General features: G+C 38.3%; 2 protein-coding genes across 2 annotated transcripts; one reads left to right on the top strand and one right to left on the bottom strand.

Annotated features, from left to right (window-relative positions):
- Positions 1–5,739: 5,739 nt before the first annotated feature.
- mstnb (myostatin b) lies at positions 5,740–9,497 on the bottom strand. The gene is made up of 3 exons (XM_056465724.1): positions 9,040–9,497; positions 7,994–8,361; positions 5,740–7,084 (listed from the first exon to the last, which is right to left on the bottom strand). The coding sequence occupies exons 1-3, from the start codon at positions 9,413–9,415 to the stop codon at positions 6,704–6,706; spliced, it is 1,125 nt and encodes a 374-aa protein (XP_056321699.1). The 5' UTR covers positions 9,416–9,497; the 3' UTR covers positions 5,740–6,703.
- A 3,491-nt stretch (positions 9,498–12,988) lies between these two features.
- Positions 12,989–18,134, top strand: LOC130235240 (small membrane A-kinase anchor protein). Its single transcript, XM_056465723.1, has 2 exons — positions 12,989–13,479; positions 16,512–18,134. Exon 2 carries the CDS (start codon positions 16,731–16,733, stop codon positions 16,998–17,000), a length of 270 nt encoding a protein of 89 aa, XP_056321698.1. The 5' UTR covers positions 12,989–13,479; positions 16,512–16,730; the 3' UTR covers positions 17,001–18,134.
- The last annotated feature ends 3,145 nt before the right edge of the window (positions 18,135–21,279 follow it).

Genomic DNA, 21,279 nt, shown 5'->3' with positions numbered 1-21,279 from the left:
TCGTACAAAATACAGTGATGCGTCTGAATCTGGGCCTGTGACAGAGCGTATTGCTGCGTGATGAACATAATCTAGTTCTCTGAGTAGCAGCTGCATGCATACTGTATATAGATGATCACCACAATCAATTATAGACAAGAATGTACTCTCTACTAATGTCTTATGGGCCTAATAAGGAAACCAATTTCTTGAGCGGTATAAGAAACCTAATTTCGGCCTAAGCTTTTTCAATAACTTAAAAAATAAATTTTGTCTCACTTCTGTGATACAATTGTTAAATATATTGTGCAGCCCTGATAATTGTCCATTTTGCTGTGTTGGTGGTTAGTTAATCCCAAAATGAAAACTCACTTTTTAATTAATCACCCTCATACTGTTTCAACCCCCAAGACCTTAATTCATCCTCAGATCCCAAATTCCAGAAAGTCATCCTAAAAACAGACCATGACATCCCATGATTCAGTGGTTTAATTGGAATATTATGAAGCTAGGGGAATATTTTTGTATTTTATGGTGTTTTCTTGGACTTTAAAAGGTCTCTGGACTGTTGCTGTCAATGGATGACGAGGGATTTCACCTAAAATATCTTAATTGGTGTTTCGAAGATGAAAGAAGGCATCAGGGGATTGAAACAATATGAGGGTGAATAATTAATATTATAATTTTCATTTTTTGGTGAACTAACCCTTCAAGTGTGTCAACATATGGTGATCTCAGTAGATGAGCTTCTCTTTTATACAGTTCTAATGCTGAGGCTTGTGGTACTGGCAGCGTTCAATGTGTAAGATCTGGTTGCATTTTTTTGATGTATTATTCATTGTGTATTAAACTTTTTTGATGCATTAACAATAACATAGACATTAGACTTGTGTTCTATAGGATTATAGGTTTTATAGGTTTTGGTCTCAGTTCAGTTATCCCGATACAATTTGACTCTCAAACTCTTCAATTTGATTCAGTTCTTGATTCGAATAAACATTCGTTTATTCATTCATTCATTCAGTCATTTTCCCTCAGCTTAGTCCCTTTATTCATCAGGGGTTGCCACAGTGGAATGAACCGCCAACTTATCCAGCATATGTTTTACACAGTGGATGCCCTTCCAGCTGCAACCTAGTACTGGGAAAACCATATACACTCATTCACACACCTACACTACGGCCAATTTAGTTTATTCAATTTTCCTATTGCGCAAATCTTTGGACTATGGGGGAAACCGGATCACCTGTAGGATGCGAACGAGGGGAAAACAGGCAAACTCCACACAGAAATGCCAACTGGTCAAACCGGGACTTGAACCAGCGACATTCTTGCTGTGAGGTGACAGTGCTAACCACTGAGCTACCGTGTCGCCGTTCGAATCAACATACCGGAAATAAATTGTTGAATCTAAAACTAAAATATTTCTAAAACTGAACAGTGAACAACTTCAGATTACAAATGGTGGCTTAATGAGAAGGATTTAAACCACTGACCTGCATTTAAGAATCAATACTGAATTGAACACATGAAAAATAAAATGTTTTTGCTTATCCTTGTGCTTTAGCTCTGCTAAACTGGCTTAAAACTGTTTTTATTGAGAGTTGTATGTAAAACAATGTTCTGTTATGTGTGTTACAGATTTGACTGTCAAAAGGATGCACAGCACAGAATGCAAAAGATAAAGGTAAGGCTTGTGCTTGCTTGCTTTGTGTTTGCTAAAGTGTTGCTAAATGGTTTCTTATGTGTTGTTTTTAGAGTTGCATTGAATAACACTAATAAGTAAATCAATAAAAAAAATAAATAAATTAGGGTAGACAAATGGACGGTAGATAGATTGGTTGATGGTTCGTTAGATTGATTGATTGATTGATTGATTGATTGATTGATTGATTGATTGATTGATTGATTGATTGATTGATTGATTTTGGAAATTCAATCCTCAAATGATCTTGGAGTTTTTCAATGGCCAATATTTTATTTGAACAGTGTTTTATATAAACATTAGTGCCTTGATTGCAAAACAAAGCAAAACTGCTTCTCCATATGACAAGACACCTCAGATTCCTGCATATCCAGCTGTCAGACAGGCGTTGTGATGACACAGAAGGGGACATGTTTCCATTTTTCCAAATGATCCAGACATCTCGCAGTCTCCTCAGAGGAGCATCTATCCTCCATCACTGTCAGTCATTGGTCTCCTGGGGGCGTATGGTTTACTGCCACAGACCTTTTCCACTTCAGTCATTAGGGTGCCTTGTAAATGAACTTAGACTTATGGACAAAACTTGCTGAATGACTCATTCCAGCCCAAATGTGATCTTGAGTTACACATTGCTAAAACAGGACACATTCCCGTCCTCGACGTCCGGAAGCTTTACGATGTAATTAATCAAATGTTGATTCCACAAGGGTCAATAGAGTTTCGGGAGAGACGGATGTCGATTGCTCAGCTAAGTGAAAAAACAAGTGGTGTTGAAGGCAGGGTCCAGTGTGGATGCGCTGGATAAATCCATCAGGGGCGCTGACAGCCAGCCGTCAGTGGCTGCACATCTGCGCCCAACTGCACGAGGCTCATGTCTTTTATTGCTTTTCATTGCTTTCTTCAGATGGGAGCAGAAGTTCACTGCAAACCAATCTCACGTCCCTTGGAAACTGAGGCGATTATTACATTACAAAATGTGAGATTAATAATTAAATTAAAGGTACTTAGGACCGTTGAGAGGACTTGATTGCTGACTGAATTAGAAGAGTTATGAGTGGAAATGAGTAGTTGAAAAAGTCGAAATTTCAAGAAGCATCACTTCTATGGGTTTAGATAATAAACAAATAACCATGTATGCCATGACTTTTGAGTCATGTTATAGTACATTTCAGAAGTTTGGTGTCAATAAGAATTGATCATGTTTTTGAATGAAATGGGGCAGCCATGCCCTAATGGTTAGTTGAACCTGGGATTAGTTAGTTGAGCCCTGGCACTGACTGGGATTGTAGTTGGGGGGAGAGTGATTATCCAGTGCTCCCATCACCTTCAAAACCCCCACAGGTTCACACAATTCCCCCGCCACACCAATTTTTTTGTTTGTGGTAAAAATTTGTAATAATGACAAAAAAACTAATTTGTGAATCTCCTGAATTCCGTTTGCAGCCATGCTGTTGTTGTAGGAAATTTTCGTACCTCTTGGTTTTGAGTGTGGTCCTTAAAAATCTCAGTTTTAAGGGCTACCTAGCTCTTCCCCTTAGCCCTACGCCTTCAAGCTAAAGAGAATTAGGGGTAATGGCAAGAGCTAAGGGGTAGAATTGGTATTGGGCCTAAATGTAGATGTGGCTCCATCCATTTTGTTCAATGAAAACAGTTTGTTTTCATTTGTTCAATGAATACAGTGAAAACAGTAACCCAATAACATTTCTCTTTTAATATATTTTCTTTATCGGGATTAAAGTCTTTATGATTCATAATATTTTACCACTTGTTCAAAACCTGAACAACATCCATTAACTTCAAATAATATATGGCCATCATTTAACTGTACACTGTAAAACCCAACAGTCAACTTTATCAAATGAAATGAGTGTAGTTAACTCAAAATTGACTGAAAGTTAATTCTACTCATTTGAAAAGAGTTTTGAACTCCAGTGAACACCTCATCACTTCAACTCAAATATATTGTATTAAGTTTACAGTCCTCATATAGATTATTTTTCTTAACTCAAATGGTTTGTAGCAATCGGTTTCCTCAAACGGTTTGAGTTGCCTTAACTTATTGGGTTTTACAGTACTCAGTTGGTTTGAGTTCTCTTCATTTATTGGGTTTACTGTGCTCAAATTGCTTATTTACTCAAATGGATTCACAGTACTCATTAGGACTAGTTTTTGAACTTAAATGGTTTGTTGCAATCGGTTTTCTCAAATGGTGAGAGTTAACTTTAACATTATTGGCTTTTACAGTTTATGTTTTAATTGTAAAATAAAATTTTTGTAATTAAACAGCTTGTCTAATTAATTAACAACATTTTTAGAATTTTACTGTTTTTCAATTGCAAATGGAAATGCATTTATACTGTTACACTCTTTGAAAATCTGTGAAATGCATTTTTTGTCAAAATTGTGTGATCCTAAAGGTATGTTTGTTAGTTCAGTTGAATTATTTATTATTGATATGAACTGAGAATTACTTTCTAATTGTAAACCAAACTTTTGTTTGGCGACGCTTGAGCTTCTGATATGACAAATTTTTATGACAAAATGCAAAAATGCTCACTAATTGTACTGTCAGAGCTTTGGAGATAAAGTCATGTCCTCACTCACATCCCCACCTTTGAGTTATTCATCCAAAATTTGCCATATTCAGTGACATTCCAAACTGTGTAGTAAATTCCATTTTTATGACTGGATTCTGCCATTCCGTCTGTGTTTTCCCGCATCACGGAAATCACACTGTTTTAATTTGATTGCTTTTTGGCAAATAGGTCACCGTTTACCGCAGCACAGACCAGGTGAGATGTCACTAGCACACCATGCGTCACCTGTCTTCATCCTCACCATCAATATTTAAACTGATGCCTCATGGCAGCACGTACCTTACACTCATCACTCAAAGCAAGCGTTTCCCCAGCTGCTCCAGAGACTTGAATGTTAGTGTGAAGATGCAGATGTTTGACCACACCTGCCAGCTGTCCATCTTGTACACGCTGCTGCCTCCTGTCCCAGCGCATGCATGTAGCTCTACCCAGCTCCCCTGCAGCTCGTGCGGATATGGGGAATCCTGGTGACTGAGATGAGCTATGTGTTTCCCCCCGGAGTCTCCTGTCCCCCAGAGGAGCCACGCTGCCTTCCCATTTTCTCACAGTCACTTCCTTCCCTGTCAACCTGGGAATGTGCTGGCAGCCGTCAAGCCACAGAGACAAGGAAAACTTTTCCCCTGTGACAAATAGAACAACTCAGGGAAACCATTACTGTTCCTGTTTATCGTACACTTGCCATTACCTGGCACAAAGACGGCATTGCAAGTCAGATGCACAAGAAAACAAATCAATCATCCTTCTGCTGAGTTTGATTCATGGCACGGATGCTTCTGCACGTAGAACAGGATGAATTACGAAGGGATGCACCTGATTATTAAATCTTAAAACGCTTATTGATGGTTTCATGTGAGGTGTTTGGGGTCCTCGGAACCCACGTTTAATTGCATGTGGCGAATGATCCCGAATCATCGGTGCAGTATCTCAACCCAAATGTGAAATGTTATTGCTCGGGGACTTTTAATCTCCCACAACCCTCTGTTCATTTCAGAGCAGTTCCCACCTGGTTTCCATGGCATCCATCCAACTCACAGCAGGAAAGGAAGCAGATCTCGGCAGTGCTGAGTTCGCCCTCTTCTGGACGGAAGTGAAGGCTCCAATAAGCCTTGGTCTAATTAGCCATGCTGTCAAAACATTTCTGCACAAGTCCTTTTGGAAAACTCTGCTGCATGCGTAGCTGAGCTATTCCGAGGGGAGATTTGTTAATTTGGGCTTATGTAACACCCGCTGCCTCGCTGCCATTACGGGAAAAACAAATGAAAAGGTCAAATGATAGTAAATTCAACCCAAAAGGAACCTCTTAACACAGTTTGGACGACACCCTTTGCTCAGGAAAAACACTTGTGCATAAAAGCATTTCCCTTAGGTCCTATACTTTCTCATCAAAAGATTTTATACGCTGATTTGTTTTGAATTTCCAAATACTTCTTAAGGAGTTTGAAATAATAGAGTTAAACATATAAAGCAAGCACCTTTATTTGTTTGAACAGATACATAGATTTATATTGTACACTTTTTTTTGCTATTTTGTGTTCTTATACATGTACTAACCGTGGTTAAAAAAGGCAACTGTTAATGGAAACAATGGCAAGTATACAATACAATTAGCAAACATATCAAAATCAGTTTTTACAACATTTTTAGCAACCAATTCTTTCTATTGGTCTGCCATAGTGCAAACTGTGTGGTTTGAAGACAGAGTGTTAGCGTGATAGTAACATTCATTCTTACAGTTCCTATGTCTCTGTCTTGAACACATGTCAATGTGTAAACCGCATTCACAGCGCCTCTGCTTCAAGTCCTTCTGTCCCCTTATGCCGATCTCAGTGATGCTTCAAGTGTGTTGGGCTGTTCGACAGATGAGTAGTGGACGAAAGCTAAGATTAACAATTTGATCTGTGTGTTTATTGCGGTGTATGTGGAAGTTTGCGTTGGTTAACTGTATTCAAGCTCAGTTCAATGTTCCAGAGTCCCTCTCTGTTTCTCTTGGATACTCTTGTCAAACAAGCTCACCGGTTACAGCTGTTACAGCAAAGATCTAAATGATTGTGTTGTGGAGTGATTTCGTAATACACATTTTTTTTTGTATGTTGTCTGCGTATCCTAATGAGAGTATTCTGAAAGGTGAAAACATGAAATAAAGCAGAGAATGTCATCCATTCATTGTCAATATTGTCCATTACCGAGTCCAGACAGTATGACATTCCTTTAATACATCCATTTGACATTGGAGTCCTGGTGGCAGAAATACTGATTTAGAGGAAAATGACAAATAACATAGTCAAATGAAGCGGTGCCCAGAGAGTGAGTGAGCGTCCTTCTATTGCACAGTGTCTTGCGGAAAGCACTGGTAATGTATGGTGGGTGGTGTGATCAGATGTCCGGGTCTTTGAGACGGATCAAGTCCTGTCTGGGCACTGGTTCATGAGCAGCCACAGCGGTCTACTACCATTGAAGGGATCTTGCCGTAGATGATTTGCTCTTTGCCATTAAAGTAAAGCATGTTGATGGGAGACATCTTGGTGGGAGTGCAGCAGGGCCCAGCCGTTCCTCTCGGACTGGCCTTATTCACCAGATGAGTGTGGGGATACTTCTGCAGGTGCATGTAGTCGCATTCTCCTGAACAGTAATTTGCCTTATAACGTTTTGGAGCAATAATCCAGTCCCAGCCAAAGTCCTCGAAGTCCACAGTGAGAGGGTACCTGCAGCATCGAGACTCTGAAGAATTCTCATCGCAGTCCAGTCCGGAGTCCCTCCGAATTCGTTTTGGGCCCTCTGATATTTTCACCTCCATAAAGGGGAGCTGTGAGGGAAAGAAGCCAAAGAGCATTGGTAAACCTAAACACTTAAGTTTCCGAACATCAATGAAGGCCGCAAATAGTTAATACAGATGTGATTACGAACAGGAGGAATGAATTGATTCTGATTTTGATTCCACCTAACAATTCCAGCTCTTAATGGAACCATTATAAATATATATGTATTACAGTTACGGCCCCAGCAAAGCATAAGATCATTTTTGAAATCAGCTGAACCAACACATGAAAATAAATGAAGATAAAAAAAGCTGCAATTCATTTGTTTTTACCAAGTGTCATTGATTGCAAACTCAGCTTGTCAAGTTACCAACTACTATATCGTACTTTGTTTTACAAACTTCGCCATTATCAATTTTTACATTTTACTATTGTTTTCAATCAGATAAGGATTTAGGGAGGCAGTACATGTCAGTAACTGCTCCACTGATAAATTGGTGCTTTTCCACTATATAGAAATAGTTATTCCATTAGGAAACCAACTTTACTTGTGTGATACATTTTGATTCATGAAAGAACTAGGTCATAAGAAAGTAAATTAATTTGGCCTGTTGTATGATTTTGATTCTCTATAAAGATCCGGTTCCAAGGAGTCATTCGTTGGGGAATCGGACTTGACCGGTCGTGCTGAATATTTTGGATTCGTAGGCATTCGGATTACAATGATCATTTTCGTGGTGTGAATTCTGGTGTGATGTTGCACTATCCGTATCATGCTGTTCATATTTACGCACATTAGATTTGTGTTGCACATCCCAATGGTTGAGGGGTTATTATTCGTTAAAACAAAATGTTGTGGCCTATAATTAAATAATTCGGTCACAAAAAGCAAGGTTCGGTCCAAAGTGGTTACATTCAGAGAATAACGCACACTTGGTAACAACAGCTCAACTCACCAGTCCATCCTCCCCAGTCTCGGTTGAAGTGACGGCCAAGTCGTTTCCCTTCGCGTCATATGCGTTTATCTCGATGCCTCTGTTGGTCTCCGGTTGTTTTAACCACACCGTGAGCACCTGCTTTACGTCTATACTTTGCCAAGACGTGACTCCTGCGTTCACGTCGATTTTCAGGGATCGTATTCGGTGTCTTCCTCCGTCCTTAACGGGCATCAGCCGAGATATCTGTAAGAAGACGGTGGTCGCCTCCTCCGCCGGTCTCAGATGAACCCAGAGCTGCGCTCTTACGATCCGGTTCGCTTGGATCTTCGGACTAAAGGAGAAAAAGCAACACTTCGGCTTCCGATCTACTTGAACGATGGGGTCAGCTGAAAGAAGGACAGGAAAAGTAAATCAGAGTGATGGGTGAAAAAAACGGAATATGGTATTCAGTTAAAGCTTTATTCTTAAAAGAGTTTAATGGTTATTGAATTAAAAGGAGGAATATTATGCAGTTATAAGTTTTAAAGAAAGAGCGATTATTACGGATATAAACTAATACATAACAAATATAAAATAAACACATATTAGCTTGACTATATATATATATATATATATATATATATATATATATATATATATATATATATATATATATATATACAGATAAAATATTTATATTGAGACATTACACTTAATGCACACTTTCATTTAAAAAAACTGCCTACGTTAGGACCCAATTTTAACTAGATTTATATATGTCACGTATGATAAAGGTGAAAATATATATTTTTAAGGTTATTATGGTGGTCGCTTGTGCGCTTTGCTGCGCTTTCATGGTCCATGCGTAAAATTGCTGTAGCAAAACTGATAAAGAAGCGACACAGATCCTTTTAAAATCAGCAAGGAGAACTACAATGTACTACATTTATGCACAATAGTTGATTTGTGAGTGCTACTGACCCGAGCGTAAAGACTGCGTAAAGGGTCTCTCCAAGTACCGTATCTACCTCCAGATTAAGAGGATACTTTAACGCGAACTAATCTTTGAACTAGGTCATCCTTACGTTCTGTGGCCATGGTCATGATGGTCTCTGTGGTGGCATGTTCATCGTCCTCTTCCACAGCTCCATCCTTACTGTCATCCCCTAAAACATCGTACTGATCCAGAAGTTGTTGCAAAGGCGGTGCTTTGGGTAACAGCTGCTTGACCACGTCCCGGCTGATGTTTGGAGCCTGCTTGAGTCGGAGTTTGCTAAGGATTTGGGACTTGATGGCATGCAGTCTCATCAGCTTGCTGTGTTGTCTGAACTCACATGTGGAACACTGCTCGCTTTCCTCCGTGGCTGTGGAAGGCTGCTGGTGCGCCGTTATATCTCCATAACCCACTGGACCACATGCAATTAATACACTTAGAGAAATTAAAACCTGTGTAAAATGCATGTTCCAAGGCGTGCTAAAGGATGTTTGATGTTCTGATTTGCTATGAAAATGAACCTCACCACGCACCGGACAAGTAGATGTCATGCTTAAATTCGGCAAGGCTTTTTATACTGCAACTTTGGCCACTCTATTGTGTCGTAAGATTCAATGATTGGCTGAGCTGGCAACAATAAACCTAATGGACAGAGCTGGACTTCTTTCGCAGCTCTTAAAGAGGTATAACACATCTTTGAGGACTCGTGGGGAAATCGTTTGGACCTGAGAAATTATGAACGTTTATGAAAAATACAAACATTTAAAATACATATTTCCGTGCGTGCACACTTTGCGTCTTTTGTCAAACGCAGCTGATAAAGGCTACATGTTATATTCATGCATATACTACAATAACCGTAATTATTTTAATAGTTATATCATTTATTTTGCTAGTTTACATAGTGAATAACGTGCTAAAATCACCCAATGCTCTCAATCACTGCCTTTTATCATTTTTCATGTGGTGTTTGAAAATAAGTATTTGGATGAACATTAACGTATCTTCTGTCAGTGCGTTTATCTGTCAGTCTAATTCCTCTGTGATTAGTTAAGACCTTACTGCTATTACAGTTCATCTTTATTCAACACACTCCCTTGTAGTTGCGGCATTTTCGGTTTATTTAGAACGGCGGATAAGATAAATAGCGCCATCTTGTGGAACTCTTTGTGTAACGCGTTAACCAGGTGAGGTATGCAGATCTTTCTAGTCGGGATACCTGTAAAGTTATTTATATCTATAATGGCTACATGCTAAACAAACAAAACTAATATAGATCTGAATAATTCATACATTCATATTTACATCAGGAAAAAAAATATAAACGGTTTGGAAATTGGTTCTGTATATGTTGTAATAAAATGACTTATTACTGTGCACTGAATACCTGGACAATTGTGATGTCAGTAAGCGATCACTAAACTGCAAACAAGACTTGTCAAGGATTTCCCACCTGTTTTTAGATTGTTTCTCACGTAATAAACATATTTGAACTCAAATTAATATTTCAAATCCATTTATTTATTTGGCATGCATCCGAATAGTAAGCAGGATAATGTCCGGTCATTATTGCCAAATTTCATTTCAGCGCCGTTCGCAAAACGTTAACTGGCATCTAAACACCATGCCTGTGAACATTTATGTGATAACTGATAACAGGGCATTATATCTACTTATTATTGTAATTTATATTAAAATGTTATCTAATGATGTTAAAGTATTTGCTCTCATAAAAATGTTATCAATCATTCAATGCCACACTTCCATTGCAAAAATAGTCAGTGACAGTAAATGACATTAAAAGGGAATAGAATGTTTCTTAGTGTATGATATTTAATAAAATTCCTACATTGTAAATCCCATAAAGTTAAGGTGACTCAAACCATTTGGGCAAACCGATTGCAACAAACAATTTAAGTTCAAAAACTAATCCTAATGAGTACTGTGAACTTAATCCTTTTGAGTAAACGAAGCAATTTGAGCACAGTAAACCCAATAAATGAAGAGAACTCAAACCAACTGAGAACTGTAAAACCCAATAAGTTAGGGCAACTTAAACCATTTAAGGAAACCGATTGCAACAAAACATTTGAGTTAAAAAAAACTAATCTACACAAGTACTGTGAACTTACTCTATTTAATGCCATCAGGTATTGAATTGACAAATTACCTTTCAAGCTGAGTTCAAAACTCTTTTCAAATGAGTAGAATTAACTTTCAGTCAATTTTGAGTTAAATACTGTACACTCATTTCATTTGATAAAGTTGACTGTGAGGTTTTACAGTGTAAAACCACTTGACACCAGTGGTTCATGAAGAACCTTTCAAATTCTTGGAAACTATTCTTTCCACAAAATGGAAAGTTAGTGTTAAGTTTTTTTCCACTTAAAGTCCTGTATTTACTCACCATTCACCTTCACCCTTTCAAACCAGAATGATTTTAAAGAATGAATACAAAAGGGGTAGGACAATGAAACTGAGACACTGGCCAATTTAGTGTTGGATGTTTCATCAATAAATATGACCAGCCTGGTGGCCAGTCTTCATTGATTGTACATTTCACCAGTAAGAGCAGAGTGTGAAGGTTTAATTACCAGAGTAATAGCACAGTTTTGCTTAAAATATGCACAACATTATGGCTGACATATCAAGATTTCAAAAAGGACAAATTGTTGGTGCACGTCCCGCTGGTGCATCTGTGACCAAGACAGCAAGAAGGACTAACCACATCCAACAGGAGTAACTGTTGGGTGCAAAAGGAAGCTGTCTGACAGGGATGTCTGGGTGCTAACCCGGATTGTATCCAAAAAATAAATAAAACCACAGCTGTCCAACTCACTGAAGAATTACCAAAACTGTTAGTCAGGAGTTCCACAGGGTCAATATACATGGCTGGGCTGCTATAGCCAAACCTTTGGTCACTCCTGCCAATACCAAATATCAGTTTCAGTGGTGCCAGCAGTGAAAATCTCGGGCTGTGGACAATGTGAAGCATGTATTGTTCTCTGATGAGTCCACCTTCACTGTCTGAAGCATGGGGGTGGATCAGTGCTGGTTTGGGCTGAAATATCATGGCTTTCCCTAAGCCGAATACTTGTGCTTGATGGGCACGTCACTGCCAAGGACTCCCAAACCATCCTGGAGGACCATGTGCACCCAGTGGTTCAAACTTTTATCCTGAAGGCGGTGTCGTGTATCAGGATGATAATGCACAAATACACACAGCAAGACTAGTGTCAGAGTAGTTTTACGAACATGAAAGTGATGTTGAATATCTCCCATGGTCTGCACAGTCACCAAATCTAAATATTACTGAGCGGTTTTGGGGTGTGTTGGAGGAGCGAGCCAGGAAACGTTTTCCTCTTTCAGTATCGCATAGTGACCTGGCCACTATTCTGCAAGAATGGCTCAAAATTCCTCTGGTCACTGTGCAGGACTTGTATCTGTCATTTCCAAGACAAATTGATGCTGTATTCTCCACCATGCTAATAAATTATTGTTGAATTATTGTCTGGAGCCAATCGTTTCGGTTTCATTGACCAACCCCTGTATATAGGAAAACAGTTTGTGTTAAACAGAATAAACAAACTCTCATATGTTTAAAACAAGTGGAGGGTGCATAAATAATTCAGTATTCCTTTATTAAATACGCAGCATCACACTTAAAACAAAGAAACAGAAAAAATATTTCTTAATCAGAGTTACTTTAACTTACTTTAGAGGGCATAATGACTCACAAACCCATAATTGAATCTTGATGAAACCTGAATAACCTGAATTATTTCATGCATGTCAATCTCAGCATGTAGTCCTCTCTCTCTCTCTCTCTCTCTCTCTCTCTCTCTCTCTCTCTCTCTCTCTCTCTCTCTGCGTGAAATCAGAATAATGCATTTTGCTTTCTCATATTTCTCTAAAAGCTTTTGATATGTTGCGAGATGCTTCATAACTCTCTAGGGTGGGCCCTTTGCATTGCATCGAGCTCTAAATATTTGTATTAGAAAAAGCCATTTCTTTCCACTAGGTGGCGCGATAGTGTTTTAAAATACACCGAGGCGCAACCTGTGTCTGCGTGTATTGCAGTAACCTATTTTACCCAGTTTACAAACAAATGTTTTAGCAAAGAGAGCTGGAAATAAGTGTGCACGTGAAAATAATTAGGAAATAATTCACTAGCTCCAAATGAAGTCATATGGATGGCAATTTCTAGATAGAGAGAGGGGCTTCAAAGCAACATGGATTAATGCAGTGTTGAGCTCCATCGCTGTCCTGTCACTGGAATGAAACTGAAACGTTATCATCATTATATGTGGACTCCGGACGCACATGCTGAATTCTGACCCGACTTATCTTACGAGAGCAAGTTCATCAACATGCTTTCTCATTCTCCGGTGGAGCAACCGAGACTGGAGGAAGCAGATTAGTGTGGATTTATCTCAGATTTCCTTTTAAATAACGTATTTCCACGTGGATGAAATGCTTTCTTCGATGTTTTATCCATTGTATTGAAGCTCACAGCCTTCAGTCCGAATAGGTATGTACTCACTCTGACTATATTACAGGAATGTGCACTTTTAACGTTAGATTACACAACCGGAACATCATGCATTTTTCCCCAATCAGAAATAATATTTTGCCTTGACCTTGAGGCTTTCTTGACACAAATACGAACCGTGAAATTTACAAAACACACCTGAAAACAGACCTAGAAATTTAATCTCGTTTTTCTCTTCATAAATCGTTCCAATCATATACTGTATGTCATGATGTTGTTAAACTGTTGATCACTTCAGATTTCCAGACAGTGACTGTCGGTTGTCCTTGTCTGATGTGCATATGATGTAAACAACGGATTTGAGCGTCAGGCTGAAAGAATAAATACCGAAGAAAATATTAATTCAGTCTATCATATAAACGGACGCCTAAAAGCATTTAGAATCCACGATATCCTTCACAGAACGTGATTTATATTAGTAAATGAGGTATTATCGATTTGTGTTATACCAGCAAAACGAGTCAACCTCCGGCTTTCGTTGTGGGGAAAAGTCTTTTAGTCATTAGCCGTCCTCAGGAGCAGCGTTTCTCGGGATAATAAATAGGCTACTGTAAAAGACGTCCGATCCGTAAACGAATCATTCTTTTGAGTCGAATCATTTGGGTGATCAGTTGAACCAAAATCGAACTGAATCAGTCCAGAGTTGATACTTCATTGACCCATTGAACCGAAATAAGTACATTTCAATGTGAACCAAATTAACCGACGAGTCCGGGAGCAGCGGATTAAGATGCGTTTCAAATAAAGCACATTATAAAATGTCTATGCTATACATAAACCTTTGGTATAGCTTCACGCTGCATGATAGGTTATTTGTGGATACAATGTGGTAAATTGATAGTATTGTTCATGCAAATACAAATTAAAGCTTTAAACTGAGCTGAATATGGACTGGGTTACTTTTATATACTATTTAATAAAAACATGTAATTATCATTAGATATATGAATTAACTAATGATATCAGAACATATTCCCAGGATCATTGTAAATGGGATCCATCACAGTTTTTTTTGCAGCTAATAAAACAAATAATTAAAATGTTATAAATCGTTAAGTTTAAATATTTTTAATAAGGGGATACCTGAGGTGCTGTATTTATAGTAAAATTAAGCATACTATCCTTTATATCACCATTTAGACCAGGGGTGCTTAAACTCAGTCCTAGAGGACCGGTGTCCTGCAAAGTTTAGTTCCAACCTCAATCAGAGCCACCTGGGCTAGCTAATCAAGCTCCTACTAGGCTTTCTAGAAACATTCGTGCAGGTGTGTTGAGACAAGTAAGAGCTAAAATCTGCGGGACAACGGCCCTCCAGGGGTCCGTTCTTCGTATGTGGATTACTCTGTAGCTGGATTTGGTTATTGAAGTTTTGACATGATCCAGGATCGTTACGTTCTTCAAAACTCATCTAAGAGTTGTTGGTGGTTCAAAGAGAAAATTTATTGATATGAACTTCTTGCATACAAACACGTAGCTTTACTACAGTTTGTGTATGATAATAGACATGCACAATATGCAACTTTTTTTTTAAAAGGAATAATACATTTATGCAGTCATGAACATGTTTTGACAGTTAATATGACGGTGATTTGATGCTTCACAAATGTTGCAGACACCTTTAACAATATCAAAATGCTTTTGTGATGCAAAATTAATTTAAACATCCAGTTATTCTTTACATCGATTAAGAAACCGGCTACTATAATACTACTATAATAAAGAAAATCCACTCTAACTGTAAATCTAAATAAATTGCTAAATACTCTTGACAGATGAAAGTGTAAAGCCTGTAGCCCACAACAAAGGTGGAAAGATATTGCTTATCATATTTAACAAACAGTTTCCTATGAATTTTATGTAATTTAGCTCACATGGAGAATTGAATATTAATCAGATGATGTCATTACACTGCTGTGCCTTCAGCCAATTGTTGCATTGCTGATTCTGATTTCGAGGATCGATAGATCTGTTCTTCACAACACACGCAGCGATCTCGGATCAGTTCATCCAGACATTTTAATCTGATTCACGAACTTGTTTGAGGAACCAAATAAGCCAGATATCAGTTATCAAGATTAAAAGATCCAAGATCTGTCAAGTCATCTTACATCATTTAAGCGAGGTACGAAGAACGAACCCCTGGTACGAGTTTGGGCACCCCTGATTTAGACACAAATATTATTATGTTTTAAAAATTCTATTCATATTTTTCAATATTGTTTGTTCATCTTTTTAATATAGTTGACTGTTTTCACTTCAGTGATTTACCAGCAGTTATTTAGAAAGTAAATGTATTTAAAGATGTGATAAATAGCATGGATCATGTATAATGGGAATGGGGCCCTATAGGAGCCAGGAATCTGTGCTACGCCCCTGGCCATGCCACAATTGTCAGATTCACATGATGCCATAATGACAAACTCTAATGCAAGTACTCTTTTAGAGTGATTCATTTGAATAATTGTGGACAGTACCATCTAAACATTAGTGTGCACCAGGCAAACAGACAGAGACCTCTGAAACAATGGGTTTGGTTCGCTTCCAGTTTAACTCTGGCGTGGTTCTACGGAAATATAAACTAGACCAAAATCACATAAATTAACCAAAAACAGGACATGATGTCAAGATCTGACAACAAAGAGACAGAGTGCTCAAGCATACACATGCCAGAAGCAGGTTTCCTTGCAGCAGATCTTGGACATTTATGTGCAAATGAGGAATTATATCATCATAAATTCTGAACTGAACTACAAACGTGAACACAAAGTATTTTGAAAGGAGTCAGACTTGCCAACTTATTACTTGGGTTATTTAAAAAGATTGTAGTAGGCTCTATCTAAACACATGCAATGTTTTCTATACTGCCTCATTCCTGTGAAGATGAAGTCATTACAGTGTCATGGACAAGGTTGCCAAGAAGACAATATGAAAAAGAGTCTTCATGAAAACGTATATTTAGCCAGGCAAAGACAAGCAATAACTCACTGCAACCCTGCATCCTTTTCACACAGGGCAAGTGTGAGGTGGCTATGAGTACGCTATACATCATGGCTGACCATCTGGAGTGTCTCAACTACACGCTATACAGAAAGACATCCACATCCTAGCCTCTCGTTCCTACAAAACAAAAGCCTACAAACTGCCAACCAAGGGAATATAACCTTTGTATCACGCCATCTTCCCATCTCTTCCCCTCACTGCTTTCAAACCAATGCTACATTATTTATATCATGGGATGCATGAAATCCAAGCGCCGCGACCCCACTCAGAACTCCGACTCATCGGAGAAAGTGGATGGGAAGCCAGGAAAGCACGGAGAGAAAGCCGTTTTAGTTTTTTCAGAGATCGGCTCTATGGAGGACCCTGTGCGGATCAATCCGGTGCTGCTGGACTATGCCCAGAGGCTCTCGGAGGAAATTGTGGCCCGGGCAGTACAGCAGTGGGCGGAGGTGGACAGCCGATACAGTGACATCCCCTACATTGAGTGTGACGTGCCATAGTGTTTATATCGAGTGGAATAAAAATGGACTGGTCCAGCTCACTTCTCACCTCTATGTAAATGAGCGCAATCAGATGGACAAATGCAGGCCAGAGGAGAGTAGTGTCATTTCTGGAAGATTTTTTTTACCCATAAGGACTTACATGAAATATTCAGACATTTTTCTTATTTTCATGCATTCAAAAACGTTTATTTTGCTAGCACAGATGATTATTCTTTTAGTCAACAATTAATCCATGCAAGTTAGTCCCCTGAAAAAAAGGTTTGTTTTGTAATCTTCAATCAAAGTCTGACCATTTACTTCCACGTTTAGATGAAGTAAATGGTCTGACCATTTACTTAACCACATCCCTCTTACTGTTAGTTTGCTACAAGGGAATGGTGTTCAAAATGGAAGCCCTGCCCCTACTCACTATTACATTTTTAGTTGGAAGTACACTACCTGACAAAAGTCTTGTCGCCTATCCAAGTTTTAGGAACAACAAACAATTGCAGGACTCCCAGAGTTCATCAAGAATCTTTGGATTCATCTTCAATGCCTCCTCCTTCATCTTACCCCAGACATGCTCAATAATGTTCATGTCTGATGACTGGACTGGCCAATCCTGGAGCACCTCAACCTTCTTTCAGGAACTTGGATGTAGTGGCTGTAGTATGAGGAGCGCTATCCTGCTGAAGAATTTGCTCTCTCCTGTGGTTTGTAATGTAATGGGCAGCACAAATGTCTTGATACCTCAGGCTGTTGTTGTTGCCATCCACTCTGCAGATCTCTCGCACACCCCCATACTGAATATAACCCCAAACCATGATTTTTCCTTCACCAAACTTCAACAGTTCAACAGATGATTCATCTGAAAAATGTAACTTCTGACACTTTTCCAAATGATCAACTAGAAGTCAAGTTATTATTTGTTGCTCTTACAACTGGGATTGACGACAAGACTTTTGTCAGGCAGTGTACATCAACATTCTGAAAAAAGTCTCAGCAGTTCCGGTTCACAGAGATGTAAAGTCAAATTTAGGGGCCTGTTATTTTTTTAACCATGGAGCTGTTCCAACACTGCTTCTTTTCACACAATAGTTAAATTTGACAGTCTGGAATTGTTTAAAAAACATTTTTTTTATTATTATTATTATTTTTTGCCTTCTTACAGTGTCTCATTTTCATTTTTACACCCTTCCCTCAATCCGTCTGTCTTAAGGTGTGTGTGTGTGTGTGGTCTCATTATCAAAAATTCATTGGCAAAAAAGGATCTATTGTCAGTGGTATAACTTTTGAATCCATCTTTCTGTCACTAATTTGATTCCATTGCAGTGTCTGTAAATGGAAATTCTGCGAAATTCAAGATGAATTATTATGGACTGTTTTCCAAGTAAATTCAGTGTACAATGGTGAATGTGACCAAACATTTAGAGAGCATCTGCGCAGGGGTCACAGTTTCTCTTTAAATTACTTCACTGGTAGTCTTTTATTTATCTTTTGGACAAGTGACTCCTGGTACAAAATCTATAGTCTTTTGATTACTATAGCTATATTCTGCATTTATGCCATGTTGTAATTAGCATAATTTTGAGATAATAATACTTATGTTCCTTAAACTAAAATCTAAAAAATTGACTAAATGTTCTTGCTTTTTTGAGCACCTAAATGAATCTGTGGCAGTCAGGTGGTCCAGTCATGGCTCTCTTAATATTTCTAGTGTACGTGTTATTATTTATGTCTAATACAAAGACATGAATGCTTTCTCCAAGTTGTAATTACTGTAATTGCGACATGGCATGAATGCACCTAGACATTGTTCATAGATTTAGAGATTACAAAAGATCTTGATACAGTCAAAGGGAAGGATTACATTCATCCGTCCCAAACCGTGAGCCATTACATAATTTCTTAATAGAAAGTTTGCTTCAGTGCAGCTCAAATATGCAACTATTCAAGGCCAAGATGTTTTAAGAAGTAAACGAATATTACATAATGCTATCAAGACTGCCGAATCCCTCACTAGGAGACATAATTTAGACAGGGAACCAAACATGCCAATGTCCTTAATGATCGTTAATACAAGCACAATTACTCTTCTGGTAGTGTTTTAACAGCTGCACACCAATGCTTTTTATTGAGCGATTTATTGGCACTTCTGGGTCTTGTGCCATGTTGTCAGGTAACCAGTTTCCCTTTAATGATTGCAGATCAATAAAGTGCAGCGGTCGGGTTCCAGAGGTAAAAATTGCATTTGTTTTCTCCATAGAAAAATTTATTATTAAACCTTTTAATACCTACCATGAACTTTGAGGTGGTATCATACATGTTTCACCCAAATCACTGTCATTTCAACTATATATAAAAAGGCAAACCTTAAAGGTGCAGGAGGTGATTGTCTTCAGAAGCATTTTTGTTGTGCTGGTTGAAAGTCTCTTCACATTCCAATAGTAATGAATAAAGTAAATTATCTAAATGTTTTTATATGTATTTTTATATTCTGGGTAAGGTATCAGACTAAAAAATGTTCATCCAATTAAATATTGTTGAGCAGTTAAGTAGCCCAAACTGTCTGTCAGCAAATGTACTTTTGTACAACGGCGCATCTCTGTTCATGCAGATCTGCCATTTGCATTCATGTGCACACGAGACAATCATAGTCGCAGTAAAAACAAATGCTGAATCAAAACTTTAAAATCCTGAATCAATATTGGAGTTACTTTTGCACGCTGGAGAGAGGATGACACCATGGCTGAAGTATTTCTTTTAGACAGGTCATGTTCTGTTTTAGTCACGCAAAGCTGATGTAGATGTTGTTGTTACAAATAGGTTAAATGCACAGAAGTGTTGTTCAGCCACTGAAATCTTCCGGCGAAAGATCGATGTGACTATTTTCAGTTTCATAAGGGACGTTTGAGATGAATGTAGATTTTTATTTAGTTTAACAACAAAACATAAGTAAATAACAATTTTCTGCCTAGCCTGCTTTACTGAGGTGAAGTTGGTTTTATATTCACATTGGTTCATTTTTGAACAATGACAACCTGTGACGTGGTCCCTATATTGTTTACCAAGCTACTATGAATATTCGCTCTGAAATGACCTGTCAGTATAGCTTAGTAATAAGTGTATTTCCTGCACGCTGCCGGCCAACTACTAACTACATTTCTAACTGGCGAATGACATGAACTAGTGGGTTGTCTGCTGTCATGTCGTGGTGTGCGTAATTTCAGGAAGCGTGGCTTTGGATGGCAGGGGAGGTAATATGTTTGAGAGATATTTTTCTAACCAGTTACCATTTTGGCAGATCACCTACTGCACCTTTAACCCTTGTGTGCTGTTGGGGATGTTTTCAAAATCTGGGGTGATTTTGAGTCTTAATTTGGCCACAACTTTCTCTGTGTTTCAGCAAATGAAATGATGCTTTGATGACAAATCATATTTGACACATACTGTGGGAAAATGCTTTAAACATTCTCGTTATGTTCATGGCTGTTTTTCCCCATTGACTTCCATTATAATGAGATTATTTGATTGCAAGGCCTTGACACCATATAATCATGCTTTCTTGATGGTGGTTTTCCCTTTTGGGAAGGGGTAAAAGTTCTGTATAATACTGTTGATCATCAGTTGCAGGCTTTTATATGAAGTTCTATGGAGTATAGAGTGTGTGCATGAGTCTGAGTGAGACCTTTGCGCACTTACATTTATATGCCTGAGAAAATCTAAATAAACACCTCAGCTTTCGGAACATAGTAAACATAGTAAATGTATTTATGCATGCACACTATAATTTGCCATTATACTTCATAGAACTCCATATACAGGGTTCTTACACCTTTTCCAACTTCGAATTCCACCACTTTTCAAGCACTTTCAAGGTGCATTGTTTTACATTTAAATCCAATGTGCTGCTTAAAAAAACGCAATAAGGCATTTCAACTTAAATTGTTGAATACTTTGGAGCATAGATTTATTGACATTTATTCACAGACTTTACAGTAAATTCTTTAGCCATTTTCATAGCGGACTTTACCTCACCCAATGTCTTTTCTCTGATCACTGATCAGATGTGCCATTATTTGGAACTTTAGGTGGTTTCTAAAACAAAATCTGTCAGTGTTATTTTCATTCTCTCGTATCCAGACCTTTACATTTTCGTGGCTGTAGCTCCCTGTCATCTGAACTAATGATTGACAGCTGATATTAACCAATCTATTCGCGCTTAGTTCAAGAGCAGTGGGCCAATCAGAAGAGCTTTAAAGTGGGGCAGGCATTGCGGGCTTTGTTTACTGCAGCA

This window comes from Danio aesculapii, chromosome 9 (assembly GCF_903798145.1).
Source record: "Danio aesculapii chromosome 9, fDanAes4.1, whole genome shotgun sequence".
NCBI classification, from domain to species: domain Eukaryota; kingdom Metazoa; phylum Chordata; class Actinopteri; order Cypriniformes; family Danionidae; genus Danio; species Danio aesculapii.
This window is presented reverse-complemented; position numbering and strand designations above follow the sequence as displayed.

Excerpts from the sequence above, each read along its gene's own strand:
- mstnb (XM_056465724.1), bottom strand. The coding sequence starts at position 9,415 with ATGCATTTTACACAGGTTTTAATTTCTCTAAGTGTATTAATTGCATGT. Across the intron at positions 8,362-9,039 it reads CATGACCATGGCCACAGAAC|CTGACCCCATCGTTCAAGTA; the intron begins GTAAGGATGACC and ends TCCTTCTTTCAG. Across the intron at positions 7,085-7,993 it reads AGACTGGGGAGGATGGACTG|CTCCCCTTTATGGAGGTGAA; the intron begins GTGAGTTGAGCT and ends TTTCCCTCACAG.
- LOC130235240 (XM_056465723.1), top strand. The coding sequence starts at position 16,731 with ATGGGATGCATGAAATCCAAGCGCCGCGACCCCACTCAGAACTCCGAC.